At 39.1% G+C, this 13,375-nt stretch overlaps 1 protein-coding gene across 3 annotated transcripts in view; it reads left to right on the top strand.

Annotated features, from left to right (window-relative positions):
• The window catches only part of SYNE1 (spectrin repeat containing nuclear envelope protein 1), a gene marked incomplete at its 5' end in the record, with an annotated part of 432,633 nt that overhangs the window by 244,743 nt on the left and 174,515 nt on the right, over positions 1 to 13,375 (top strand). For all 3 annotated transcript variants that reach the window (XM_081295717.1, XM_081295719.1, XM_081295718.1), the window contains 6 exons: positions 350 to 526; positions 2,592 to 2,738; positions 6,031 to 6,156; positions 7,383 to 7,559; positions 8,678 to 8,943; positions 10,907 to 13,067. In XM_081295717.1, the coding sequence (XP_081151843.1) occupies positions 350 to 526; positions 2,592 to 2,738; positions 6,031 to 6,156; positions 7,383 to 7,559; positions 8,678 to 8,943; positions 10,907 to 13,067 (3,054 nt within the window). The remainder of the gene's footprint in view (positions 1 to 349; positions 527 to 2,591; positions 2,739 to 6,030; positions 6,157 to 7,382; positions 7,560 to 8,677; positions 8,944 to 10,906; positions 13,068 to 13,375) is intronic.

Genomic DNA, 13,375 nt, shown 5'->3' with positions numbered 1-13,375 from the left:
GTTTGTTTTAGATAAAAATTACAAGAATTATAATTGGTAGATTTGACAAATGGATGGCCATCCCATTATCTATTAACAGTACTGTGGAACAGATCTCTCTGGGACCACCCATGAACACATTCTAGTCTTTAAATTACTTCTTCATTCCCTATGAAAGTATCCCTGCAGAAATGCATGTGCTTTTTCTATAATTTGTTAATATGTAACCAAGATAAATTGCAAAACTCTTTCAAAAAGTTTATTACATGATGAAAGTAGTTACCTTAAACTTTCTTTTGATGAACAGGTTGTTTCGAACTACTACTAAAATTCTTTTTGAGTTTTATGGGGTTTTTTTTGTTTTTTGCAGGCAATGATGGAAGAAATTGCTGGTTTCGAAGAACGTTTAGACAACCTTAAAATTAAAGGCGACACTTTGATCAGCCAATGTGCAGACCATCTACAAGCAAAGCTGAAACAGAATGTGCGTGCTCACCTGCAGGGCACAAGGGATAGCTACTCGGCAATCTGCAGCACAGCCCAGAGGGTGAGCACCACAGAACGTTCTATGACAGTGACAAATAAGGGAGAAAGGATGTGCAGCCTAGTGGTTTTCACAAATAGAATAGAAGCCCCAGTCCTTGGGAAAGTTTTGGTGTGTTGCCAGACAGGAAATTAGAGAACAGGTTTCATAATATCTGTGTGAAAATTTACATCATACATTTGATCAGTATTACTAAGTGGCGAATTTCAGACATTCAGTTTTATACAATCTCTTTATTACAATAATTATGAAAAACTTCTTAAAAGTTCTCTTGATTTTTTTACTTGCATACATCAAAACTTTCTTCTAACTTGCAATTTATTCCGTAACACTAGAATTATGTATTTCATAATTTTTGCAATCATTTTTTGTGATTCTGCGCAGTCTGGGTCCTGCTCTAATACTCTAATATTCTTATGTATTAGTTTAGAAATTGACAAAGGGAGTATCAGTTTTGAGTTATACTTTTAATGGGTGTATTTTCACTAAAGCACAATATTCAATGTTATAGAAATAAGTCTAAGATGATTAAGAATTGTTCTTTAATAAAAATTTAGTATAATAAATAAATTGCTTTCTATTATTTAAGCAATTTAAAATGATATGACAAAGATTTTTTTTTAAGTTTTCTAAGGCCTTCCAAATGCTTTTGCTACTGGGCTAGCCAGTAAGAACTAGTGAGACAGAATGATAGGGAAGATGATCTGTGTTCATCATGATATGTATAAAAAAAGGTCCTAGTGATATTGACTTCTGAGACTTGAAGTAATCATTTTCAAAAAGTTAAGAGCAAAAGAGGATAATTGCAAATGATGATACAGTGGGAAAAGGAGAGAGAAGAAAAAAGTCAGAGGATGGTATGTGGAAACTTTCTGGTGAGTTCATTTACTCACTCATTCTGCAGGGACTTGAGCCCTGACTTTATAGCAGTGGTCGGTCTGTCTGTCTTTCTTTCTTTCTTTCTTCCTTCTTCTTCTTCTTCTTCTTCTTCTTCTTCTTCTTCTTCTTCTTCTTCTTTTTTGATTTTTTTTGCATTAGGGTTCAACTTAAGTTATCAAAAAACACTAGTAAATGTTGGAAAGACAGACATATTTTTTTCAATGCAAAAAAAGCTGATAAAGCTCTAAGAACATAGTCAGATCTGTACTCCATAATTGAAGTTTGCAAAATGATAGAGCACATAACACCTGTCCTTTTAATTTCTGTTTAGAATAAGTAGAAATAAGGGTAAGACTCAGTGTCAGATGAAAATGATGGATTTAACTAATGACAGAGGAAAAATGGCAATCAGTTATTAGTTCCATTGTATCAAAAATGAAAGAAATGCCAGTCTAAGTTCATATTCTATTTTCTTTTTGTCTTTTAATAGAATAGTTTCCTCAGAAAACATCATAGATTTATTTCATCTTGATCTCAAGGAGGTACATAATTATTTCCCAATGTCTTTTTTGAATAAAGTGAAAACTGGTTAAATGGTTGTGAATTAATTAATTACATGTAGTAGGAAGGCATGAATGATTCTGGATTATCGTGGTTCTGGAACATAGCTTCTAAGATGAATTGAAGGCATCAAACTACCTCCTCTCCTGTGTTATAATTTGTTCCAGTTTGATCCTACCCCTATGCCAGAAGCCTCACATGATGAGAAATATTGGTTATTTTTTCTTAGGATGGTGTTTTATTTTTGCTTTTAGTTCTTAGCTTAAATAAAAAGAATAATAGCTGTACACAGGGGGCAAAGCTGAAGAAACCTCTGACTTGTGTTTATGACAGTTTACTTCAGTGACTGTGTGCATTCTAACACATTTGGACACTTACATGAACACTGCTCATGTCTTCCCCTAATTAACACATTACATTGTGATTTATGGTTTGAGAAACGACAAACTTGGGGGTGTCCATTGTATTTTGAAACATTTTGGAACATACAGCTCTCTTCAGGAGATGTGTATGGTGTCAGGAGTCCCAGGGAGAAAATGAAACCTGATTCATGAACATCATTTAATGCCAATGGTGTTAGGCTACAGAAAGCAGCTCTCATACCCCCACATGACTTGTTCTATTTCAGGTGTACGGGAGTTTGGAACATGAACTTCAGAAGCACGTCAGCCGGCAGGACACTCTGCAGCAGTGCCAGGCCTGGCTTTCTGCAGTCCAGCCAGACTTAAAACCCAGCCCGCAGCCACCTCTTAGCAGGACCGAAGCCGTTAAGCAGGTAGTAGACTCCTGGAAGTTTGTTATTCTTATGAGTCATTCAGACATTCAATCAAAATAGATTAAGTGCTTTTATGTAACAAACTGTGCTGGCGCCAAGGATTATAGAAGTCTAGATAAGGTGTGATGTTGACTCTAGTTGAGTTTATGTTCCAGCCGGGAAGATGGATATAATGCTGATGTGTGGACCTGGCAGCACAGAAGGGATATGGGTTCTGCAACCAAAGAACAACTCCAAAACAATCTGTGTGGTGACTACATCTAAGTCACTTTCTCTGAGCCTCAGTTTCCTTCTATGTAGAGCAATGATTACAAGTACAGTCATTTCTCAGTTTCTGCAGAAGGTTGATTTCAGGATATAAAAATCTCAGTTGTTCAAATCCCTTATGTCAAATGGTGTAGTCTTTGCGTATCACTTACTAACAGCCTCCTATCCACTTCACTTCATCTCTAGATTACTTATAATACCTAAGGCAATGTAAATGCTTTGTAAACAGTTGTTACATGCTATTGTTTGGGATCAATGACAAGCCTGTACATGTTCCAACCACAACTGTACATGTTCAGTACATAGTTGGGTTTTTCCAGTAGTTTTTGATTTGGAGTTGGTTGGATCTGTGGATATGACACCCTCCCACACAAAGGACCAACTTTGCACATATTTCTGAAAGTTTTCATGAAATTCAAATGTCATATCAAAAATGAATGTAAATGGAAAAATCAATGCAAGCTTCTCCCACGGGATTTTTTTCCCACATAAACAAGGTGCTTAGTAAATGATTACTGAATAAAGAATGAATGGAATGTTAATTATCATCATGTGAAAAGAACATACTGCAAGCTTAAAATTGTACTGCTAAGAATTCATCAGAATATGGCAGAAACATTTTTAAAAGGTTTTTACTAAGCAGCTTTTCTATGCAGCATTAACCTTATGGGAGTATATTGTAGAAGAATTTTGTTATAAACCTTATTGCTTCCAGTTATGAATTAATGGTATTAAATCATTTAATTTTCTTACCACTAACTGAGATTAATGTAATACATTTATTCATTTAGTCCCCACAGAGGACAGTCTACCAATTTCATACCCAAAGTATTCTTTCTGGCTTAAATGATTTATGATATTTAAGTCATGAAATATTCACATAAATTCACATATTATACTTTTTATAAAAAGTGGTATCTGAGTAAATGAAACATGTCTTTCTTTGAGTCAAGGAGAGTGAATTAAGGACAATATTCTTATTTTTCACTAGTCAGAGAGTTTTCTTGAGTCCTTCCTTGTCTTGTGGCTCTTTGTTACCAATGTATTTTTATTCAGAACAATCCAGAACAAAGCTTAATCTTTCTCCTTTGTTAACCAAATAGAAATAAAAGGGGTAGAAATAAATATTAATCCTAGTGATCTTTGGCTAGAACAGGATATGATTTACTATATTTTCCAGCATAAGTTACAACCCCAGGCAGATTCTGATCCTTCCAGATAATGAGGCCCTGTGGTACACCATCCCTGCTCACAGTTTCTCTAAATGCTCTGCCCCTCCCTTGAAAGCAGCCAGGGAAGGAAAGAGGTGGTAGAGACACATCTGCATCTCAGATGCACTGAAGGCAAAGAAGGGATTGTTTTGTTTTGTTTTCTGTGGTGCAGTCTTTGTTCTGTTAAAATTAGTATTTTCCTTGACAGCTACTGTGTTCATGAAAAACTGAGCAGGCTCTTAGTAGTTCACTGGCTAGTGTATGGAGGTGACTGGAGATTGCCGCTGCTCAAGACTTCAAGCAGAGGCAGCCTGGCCCTCAGCCTTTGACTAGTGGCATCACAATGGCCGTGGTCCCAAGATGTATTTTTGTATCCCCAGTACCTCTTCTGTGCGAAACACTCCACAAAGTAATAACATGCTCCACGTGACCACAAGGAATAACACAATGACTTGATTTCATTTGGAGTGCCACGTGATTTTATAAGGCATAAAATGTGAATTGCAGGGATGGGAAAAAGTACTATCAGATGTGCCTTTGAAGTTGATTTTAGCAAAATTCCTTTGTAACTATTTCTGCACTGATAATTCATATTCTATGTCCAGTGTTTTTGCAATTAGGCCAAGTATATAAATCCCCAAATAAACCAGTATTCCTTTAAATTAAATATATTGACAAAAATAAAATTCTGATATCTTATACTCTTCTCATTTGCAAATGTTGCTGGGAATATCTAACTGTCCCTGGGTCATAGGTGCATGATGTGCTTTTGCACACTGGTTAGTGACTGAGGATAGCACTTGGAAGTGAAATACAGTTCATTTATACATTGAACTTAAAAAGGTGCTACTTCTGACTTAGTAGGAAATGGATCTTTGTTTTATCTCCATGAGAATGGTCTGTTCAGGGAATCCTTGGTGTGCAAAGGAAAAGACAGAAATAGAATTAAAAAATTATGCCCCATTATTGACATCTTTGACAAAATTGTCTCGTGTTTCTATAGGCAGACCTTTTACCATACAACCTGCTGTCAGTATTGCTTTCCTTCCTTAACCCTATTTATGGAGTGACCAAGAGACACTCCCACCACCTCAGCCACCACTGTCACCTCATGTCCTAAGAATAGACAGGTCATATAATTTGTTTTCCAAAAAGGAACTTTTTAAATAATAAAAAGTCCTCTTTTCTTAATCCAGTGGAACTAGAACAGTGGTTTATGACTTTCGGGGAAGTGGTGACTTTGTTCCCAGGGGACATTTACCAATGACTGGACACATTTTCGGTGGCAATCACTGGGAATAGTGGGGGTACTACTGACCTATATTTGGCAAAGGCCAAGAATTCTGTTGAACATCTTGCAATGTACAGGACGTAGCATTGACGAGGCAATTGACCTCAAATGTCAATAGTTCTGAGGTTAAGAACCATGTCTCTGGACTAGAGGCATAAATCCAGAAAACTGGGATGTATGGTCAACTCCCCTGGAAGGGCCTCTGTTACTTGGGCCCTACCCTCCTACCTGACCTCTGCTCCTGCAGAGAACCTGGATAGATTAAAATGGTGTCTGGCTTTCCCCCTTTCCTATACCATGCAAACATCTCTAATTACAATGAGAAGCAGATGGTAGACAAATAGAACCATCAATGTGTTTGAATTCTCTCCTGTGAGTCCCTAACACATATCATGGCTATAGTGAAGACACTGAGTATAGCAAGATTATTTTGGAAATGTCAATTAAACATTAGCAGTGATCCAAATATTTGTTCCCTAAGAGTGTACAAGTCTGTTCCACTCTGACAGTTGCCTTTTTGCAGGTCAAACACTTCAGAGCTTTGCAAGAGCAGGCGAGGACCTACTTGGATCTCCTTTGCTCCATGTGTGACTTGTCCAACTCTTCAGTGAAAACCACAGCAAAAGACATTCAACAAACAGAGCAAATGGTAAAGAAATTAAAACTGCATTTACTTGTCTATTTTATTGCATTCTCTTGCTTGAATGGTAAACATGGTTTAAAGAATATATCTATTGGGTTATTCTTTTATTGGTGCTCCTATACATTATAATAAATAGATATTTGAACTTCGATCAAGTCATAGAATGTAAGCACACTTACCTGATGACACACAACTCAATCATCAGTTGGTCCCATTCAGCTTCTATCCTTAGCCCCTTCTTCTCTGTTCCATTCCTTCTCTTTTTCCTATTTTCCATGCTTTTTGTCCTTTTCCATATATTTCTTTAGGAAATATTTAATATGAAGGGCCTTTTGACTTGACTTTAATGGATCAGGGATGCCAAAGAGCATGCCATCTGTTCCAACCCTTCTGACTTATTGGTAATGGCTATCAATAGTGTGAGAAGGATTCTAAAACTGTCTGGCCAAAGGGGAAAGTACTGTGATGAGTTAGCAGTTCCAACCACAACAGAGAGAGGGCAGCACAGAGTCACATGCTCATGGCCACTGCCCCTGCAAGCCTTCAACACTTCAATGCAACACTTTCAGGGGAAAGAGGAAAATAAGACTTGCTTTTTGTACTTATTAAATATCCAGAGAACTACAAGATAATGCAAATTAAAAAATCTTAAAACAATAAGTGTCTCTTTGTAGTAAAATTAACCTGTCTTTAAAGCCTTATGAAAGATATATAGCTCACATTTTTAATAGAAATGACTGATTGAAACAAATTATACAATTTCAAAAACCAGCAAAGTGAATCTAAAGAAATATCCAAAACATTAGCAACTCAGTGCTTTGCAAGGTGGAAAAAATGTACAATAGATAATAATATAAATGTTTTCTAATAAACCCCAACACTGAATTCATGAATCAAACCGGTGTGTCTACTGAAAGGTCCAATGTGAAAACCATGAACACAGCTTTAGAGCTAATAAATTCTTGGAAATTTCTTGGAGCTTCACAACACTGACTAAAATCATGTGGCAAAACTCTTGGACATTTACATTCTTTAGAAACTCTAAAAGAAAATCTGCTTTTCTTAAAGCAACTAAAGAAGGCTTTGGGGTTTATCCACATGTGAACACACATACACACGCAAGTCTGTGTGGCAGGCTCTGCACATACACCTGTTGAGGACTTGCCACTCTGGTTCTTTGAGCACCTGTGACTATTTATGGCTGCTGACTTGTAACCATGTGTTTTCTCGAGATTGAGCAAAGACTGGTCCAGGCACAGAACTTAACACAGGGCTGGGAAGAAATCAAGCACCTGAAAGCTGAGCTCTGGATTTATCTTCAGGATGCTGATCAGCAACTACAGAATATGAAGAGAAGGCACTCTGAGCTGGAGCTCAATATTGCACAGAACATGGTTTCCCAAGTAAAGGTGGGAATTGATTTGTTTCCAGGGGAGATTAAGGAGGCCAAGATGGTAGAAAGACAAAATGTTTAAACATTCACGTCAGTATGCCTTGGTATCTGTCAATCCTTAAATATCATTACTGCTACTTAAGGAATAAGACAGAGTAAAATAGCCTTCCTTTGGTGCCAGGGACAGACTGATCAGAAATTTTACATTCATAAGCCAGACAAGGTGGTGGCACCTGTGGTCCCAGCAAATCTGGAGGCTGAGATGAGAGGATCACTTGAGCCCAAGAGTTTGAAGCCAGTCTGGGCAACATGGTGAGACCTGCCAAACTCAAAAAGGAAAGACAAGAAACAAAACAAAAAAAAAAAAGAAAGAAAGAAAGCAAACATTCACATATACTCTTGCAGTGAATGGACATTTCATCAGGAGATGTTCATTCTACACCTTCCTCCTGAGTTAAACATCTGTCATTCAGCCTGGAGAGCCAGAAGAGTTCGCTACTAAACAAACAGGAAATTGTATTTTTTTAATATTTTCATCACAATATTGCTAAAGTTGTAGGATAATAAGCCTAGCAATTAATTAAAATGTAATATAAATATCATATTTATTATGTATGATTTAAATTATAATAGAACATTGTTATAAACATAGTAATTGATTGGAAGGGTCAGCATCTCTACAAACTCTAAGACTTATATTTTTCTTTATAACTATGAATCATACATATATTCTACTGGAACATTGTTTGCAAATGCAGACAAAAGAACAGGGATTACATGAATTAGATTTCTTTTTTTCTCCCAAAGCACGAACTTTCAAAAATTTATATAAAAAAACTAAGGTCTAAGTTCAAAGTAAGTTACTTTTCTCTTTAGAAATGATAAGATTGTTTCATATTTATCAGTTTTCCTTTACACTTCCCTAAACAACACAATAAAAGAAAGTAGCACAGTGTCTTCTTCCTATACAATTGGGAATTTGTGTTCATAAAGAGCTAAGGTACGTTTCAGATTTTATCTCCAGTTTTCTTCATATTAAAGAACTTAAAATGCTTAGAGGTGTCATGTCCACATTTAACTCTGATATTTGGGAGGGTCTGTTATACCCAACCTACTTTTTCTGGTTTCCTTTAGGATTTCATGAAGCAACTGCAGTGCAAAGAGGCATCAGTGGGTGCCATCTTGGACAAGGTGAATAACTTAACAAAGAACCAGGAGTCTCCAGAACACAAAGAAGTCAGCCACCTGAATGATCAGTGGCTGGATCTGTGCCTTCAGTCTGACAAGCTTTGCACGAAGAGGGAACAGGACCTTCAGCGGACAAGAGATTACCACGACTGTATGAATGTTGTTGAAGCCTTCTTAGAAAAGTTTACCACGGAATGGGATAGCTTGGCCAGGTGACAGGCACCCTTCCTTGGGCCACCATAATGCTAAATCAGAATTTTCTTAATTTCTATAAACATTGAAAATGTCTTATTTATGTTTTTAACATCATTGTCTATCATTATCAGTATTGGCAGAACATCATTGTGAACCTAACATTGTCATATGGATATAGATTCACAGCTTACTAGGTTAATATTAATTTCTTATGAGCAAAACTGAAATGTTTTGTTGTTTAGAAAAAACATTGCTTTTCTCAGTGACTTCAAAGAATATTATTCTGTGACCTTATGAAATATTCCAAGAATACTTCTAGTTTTGTCTGATTACCAGTTGTGGGGCTACTATCTAAGAATTTATGAAGTTAACACTTCTTGAACCTGTAGGCTCCAGAGGTTTCTATTCAAGTCTGTAAAGTAATACATCTACATGAGTCAGTCAAATTTGGTTACATTCTAGAAATCAGTTAACAATCAAAATTCACTTAATTTGTGTCCTTTGAGATTCTGAAGTAACTGAACTTCTCTTAGTTTTTTTGTGTGAAATATAAGATTCTTTCCTGCCAGACACTTTGTGTTGTTATATGAAAACCATTCCCACCATTTTGAGGAGAGAATACTGGGGATTGAACCCAGAGACTCTTTACCCTAGGCTACAAAATTTTTCATTTTGAGACAAGGTCTTGCTAAGTTGCTTATGGCCTCACAAAATTGCTGAGGCTGACTTTGATGAACTTGGGATCCTCCTGCCTCAGCCTCCCAAGCCATTGGGATTACAGGTATAGGTGGCTGCACCTGGCTCAAACACTTTTGATCACTCTAACTATAAAAATTTGCACTACTTCTGACAAGATTTGTTGGCTCATGAGAATGAAAACTGCTGACCTTATTCGATATCTATTACAATCAGTAGGGTTTTCTTATTGTGCTTGCTTATTTATTTTATTATACTATTTTCTGATTTGTTTACTTTTTCCTGATAGTCAGCACTTTATTGGACTCTGGGATTATATACAATCAATAGTAGCAAAGACCAAAAGAAAAAGCATACACACATTTCTGAGTTGCAGTGGGCCTGCAGGTGCCTCAGATCTGTTGTGTCCAACATAGAACTTTCCATACTGCCTCCCAACCCTAGCATCTCCTGTTTCAGAGCTGATCATTTTATAAATAAGATTATAACATTATACCTTCTTCTATATGCTTTGTAATCAAGAGGAAGAGACTTCTTCATATTTTATACTTATTTTTAGAGACTTTTAATATCTAAGTACACAGCTGTACAGAAATATCTAAGTACACAACTAAGTAGCTCTAAGAGCTGCTGGTCAAATCCAACAGAGGGTACCATCTAGCAGGCTTTTGTTCTTTAGATCACTGAATCTTATGCTCATAAGAAAGTAAATAAATTATGAATCACTTGTTATTTTTCAATGCCATTTTCAAAAATGCAGCATATTAGTGTGTCTTAATGTTTAATATTACACATATCATCTGGTTACTATGCAAATTCTGCATAGTTATTAAGAGACAGAGAAAGCTACAAACATATGGTGCATACCTGTAATCTTATCAACTCTGAAGGGTGAGGCAGGAGGATTCTAAGTTTGAGGACAACCTCAGCAACTTTGTGGGATCCTGTCTGAAATTTTAAAATAACAAGAATTGGGCCTGTAGCTTAGTGGTAAAGCACCCCTGGGGTTCAATCCCCAGTACCAAGAGCAGGGAGGGTAGGAAATACATCTGGCAGATGTGATTGGAAAAGGAGAGTGGAGAAGCACTTAAGAAACTTGATTGGACTCAAGTGTTGACATAGAAAAAGATGAATGAGACTTCTCTTCCAAAATAATTATAGCCCCTCTGTGGATAACCCTAAACTGAGTACTCACGATGATCCTAAGAACATCCACTTAAAGAAAATGGTGAAAGATAAGAGGTGTGAAGAACTTCACTCTTAGATCTTTCCATATATTTACAGATCCGACGCCGAGAGTACGGCTGTCCACCTGGAAGCTCTGAACAAGTTGGCATTGGCATTGCAGGAGAGAAAACACGCCATCGAGGACCTCAAAGAGCAAAAACAGAAGATGATAGAGCATCTGAACTTAGATGACAAAGAACTGGTCAAAGAACAGACGAGTCACTTTGAACAGCGCTGGTTTCAGCTCGAGGACCTTGTTAAGAGGAAAATCCAAGTGACTGTCACCAACTTGGAGGAGCTGAACGTGGTGCAGTCCCGATTCCAGGAGCTAATGGAGTGGGCAGAAGAGCAGCAGCCCAACATTGCTGAGGCCCTGAAGCAGAGCCCCCCTCCTGACATGGCTCAGAACCTCCTCATGGATCACCTGGCCATCTGCAGCGAGCTGGAGGCCAAACAGATGCTCCTGAAATCGCTCACCAAGGACGCCGACCGGGTGATGGCTGATCTTGGCCTAAACGAGCGGAAGGTGATCCAGAAGGCACTTTCGGATGCACAGAAACACGTGAGTTGTCTGAGCGACTTAGTAGGCCAGCGAAGAAAGTACTTGAACAAGGCCTTGTCTGAGAAAACCCAGTTTCTCATGGCAGTGTTCCAGGCCACCAGCCAAATTCAGCAACACGAGCGGAAGATCATGTTCCGTGAACACATCTGCCTGTTACCGGATGACGTGAGCAAACAAGTGAAAACATGCAAGAGCGCACAAGCCAGCCTCAAAACCTACCAGAACGAAGTCACTGGACTTTGGGCCCAGGGTCGTGAATTAATGAAAGAAGTCACAGAGCAGGAAAAGGGCGAGGTACTGGGTAAGCTCCAGGAATTGCAGAGTGTCTATGACAATGTTTTGCAAAAATGTGGTCATCGGTTACAAGAACTGGAGAAGAATTTAGTTTCAAGGAAGCATTTTAAGGAGGATTTTGATAAAGCTTGCCACTGGCTAAAACAAGCAGATATTGTTACATTTCCTGAAATCAATCTCATGAACGAGAGCACAGAGCTTCATTCACAACTGGACAAATACCAACATATTCTTGAACAATCTCCAGAATATGAAAATCTTCTACTTACACTCCAGAGAACCGGGCAGGCCATGTTACCATCGCTGAATGAAGTCGATCATTCCTACCTGAGCGAAAAGCTTCATGCTCTGCCCCAACAATTTAACGTCATCGTTGCCTTGGCTAAAGACAAGTTCTATAAAGTCCAAGAAGCAATTCTCGCTCGGAAAGAATATGCTTCCCTGATAGAGTTGACCGCCCAGTCTCTGAGTGAGCTGGAAGATCAGTTCTTGAAGATGAAGAAAGTTCCCACGGACCTGGCCTCTGAAGAGTGTCTGTCTCTTCAGGAGGGCTGCAGAGTCCTGCTGGGCGAGGTGGCAGGCCTTGGGGAGGCGCTGGATGAACTGAACCAGAAGAAAGAGAGTTTCCGTAGCACAGGTCAGCCCTGGCAGCCAGACAAGATGCTGGACCTGGTCGCCATGTATCACAGGCTGAAGCGACAAACAGAACAGAGGGTCAGCTTATTGGAAGACACCACGAGCGCTTACCAAGAACACGAAAAGATGTGCCAACAGCTGGAGAGACAGCTGGAGGCTGTGAAAACAGAGCAGACCAAAGTGAATGAGGAGACTTTGCCTGCAGAGGAGAAGCTCAAAACGTACCACTCGTTGGCAGGAAGCCTGCAGGACTCAGGGATCCTGCTAAAGCGAGTGGCCTTGCATCTGGAGGACCTTGTTCCACAGCTGGATCCTTTGGCCTATGAGAGAGCCAAGCAGCAGATCCAGTCGTGGCAAGAGGAGCTGAAACTCCTGACCACTGGCATTGGTGAAACGGTGGCAGAGTGTGAGAGCCGAATGGTGCAGAGCATCGACTTTCAGACGGAGATGAGCCGCTCCCTGGACTGGCTGCGCAGGGTGAAGGCTGAGCTCACTGGGCCCGTGTGCCTGGACCTCAGCCTCCAGGACATCCAGGAGGAAATCCGAAAGATCCAGATCCACCAGGAAGAGGTGCAGTCCAGCCTGAGAATCATGAGGGCCCTGAGTAGCAAGGAGAAGGAGAAGTTCACAAAGGCCAAGGAACTGATCACAGCTGACCTGGAGCACACCCTGGCCGAGCTCTCGGAGCTGGATGGAGACGTGCAGGAAGCCCTGCGCACCCGGCAGGTAGGAGGACGCCGCACACTGCTCCTTTGTAAACTGGTCTGAGAAGCGTCTTTTTCAGTTGGTTTGTTAGTCAACATTGCTCCCTTCAATATTGCTTTCTTGATACTACAGAGAATCATCTTTAAAAGTGACTTGAAAGGATGTTTTTATTGCTTATGTCCATGCTTTTCATGTCATAGGGTTTCCACGTCCACTTCCCTTTGTTTATATGAGTGTAATACCTCAGTGATCTCTCACCTTTAGGATAAGAATAAATGATTCTAATAATAGAGTTCACAGCAGATTCAACCAACCTCAGACAGCAAATA

Source organism: Spermophilus citellus, assembly GCF_964194105.1.
Source record: "Spermophilus citellus genome assembly, chromosome: 5".
In the NCBI taxonomy this organism is placed as follows: Eukaryota; Metazoa; Chordata; class Mammalia; order Rodentia; family Sciuridae; genus Spermophilus; species Spermophilus citellus.
This window is presented reverse-complemented; position numbering and strand designations above follow the sequence as displayed.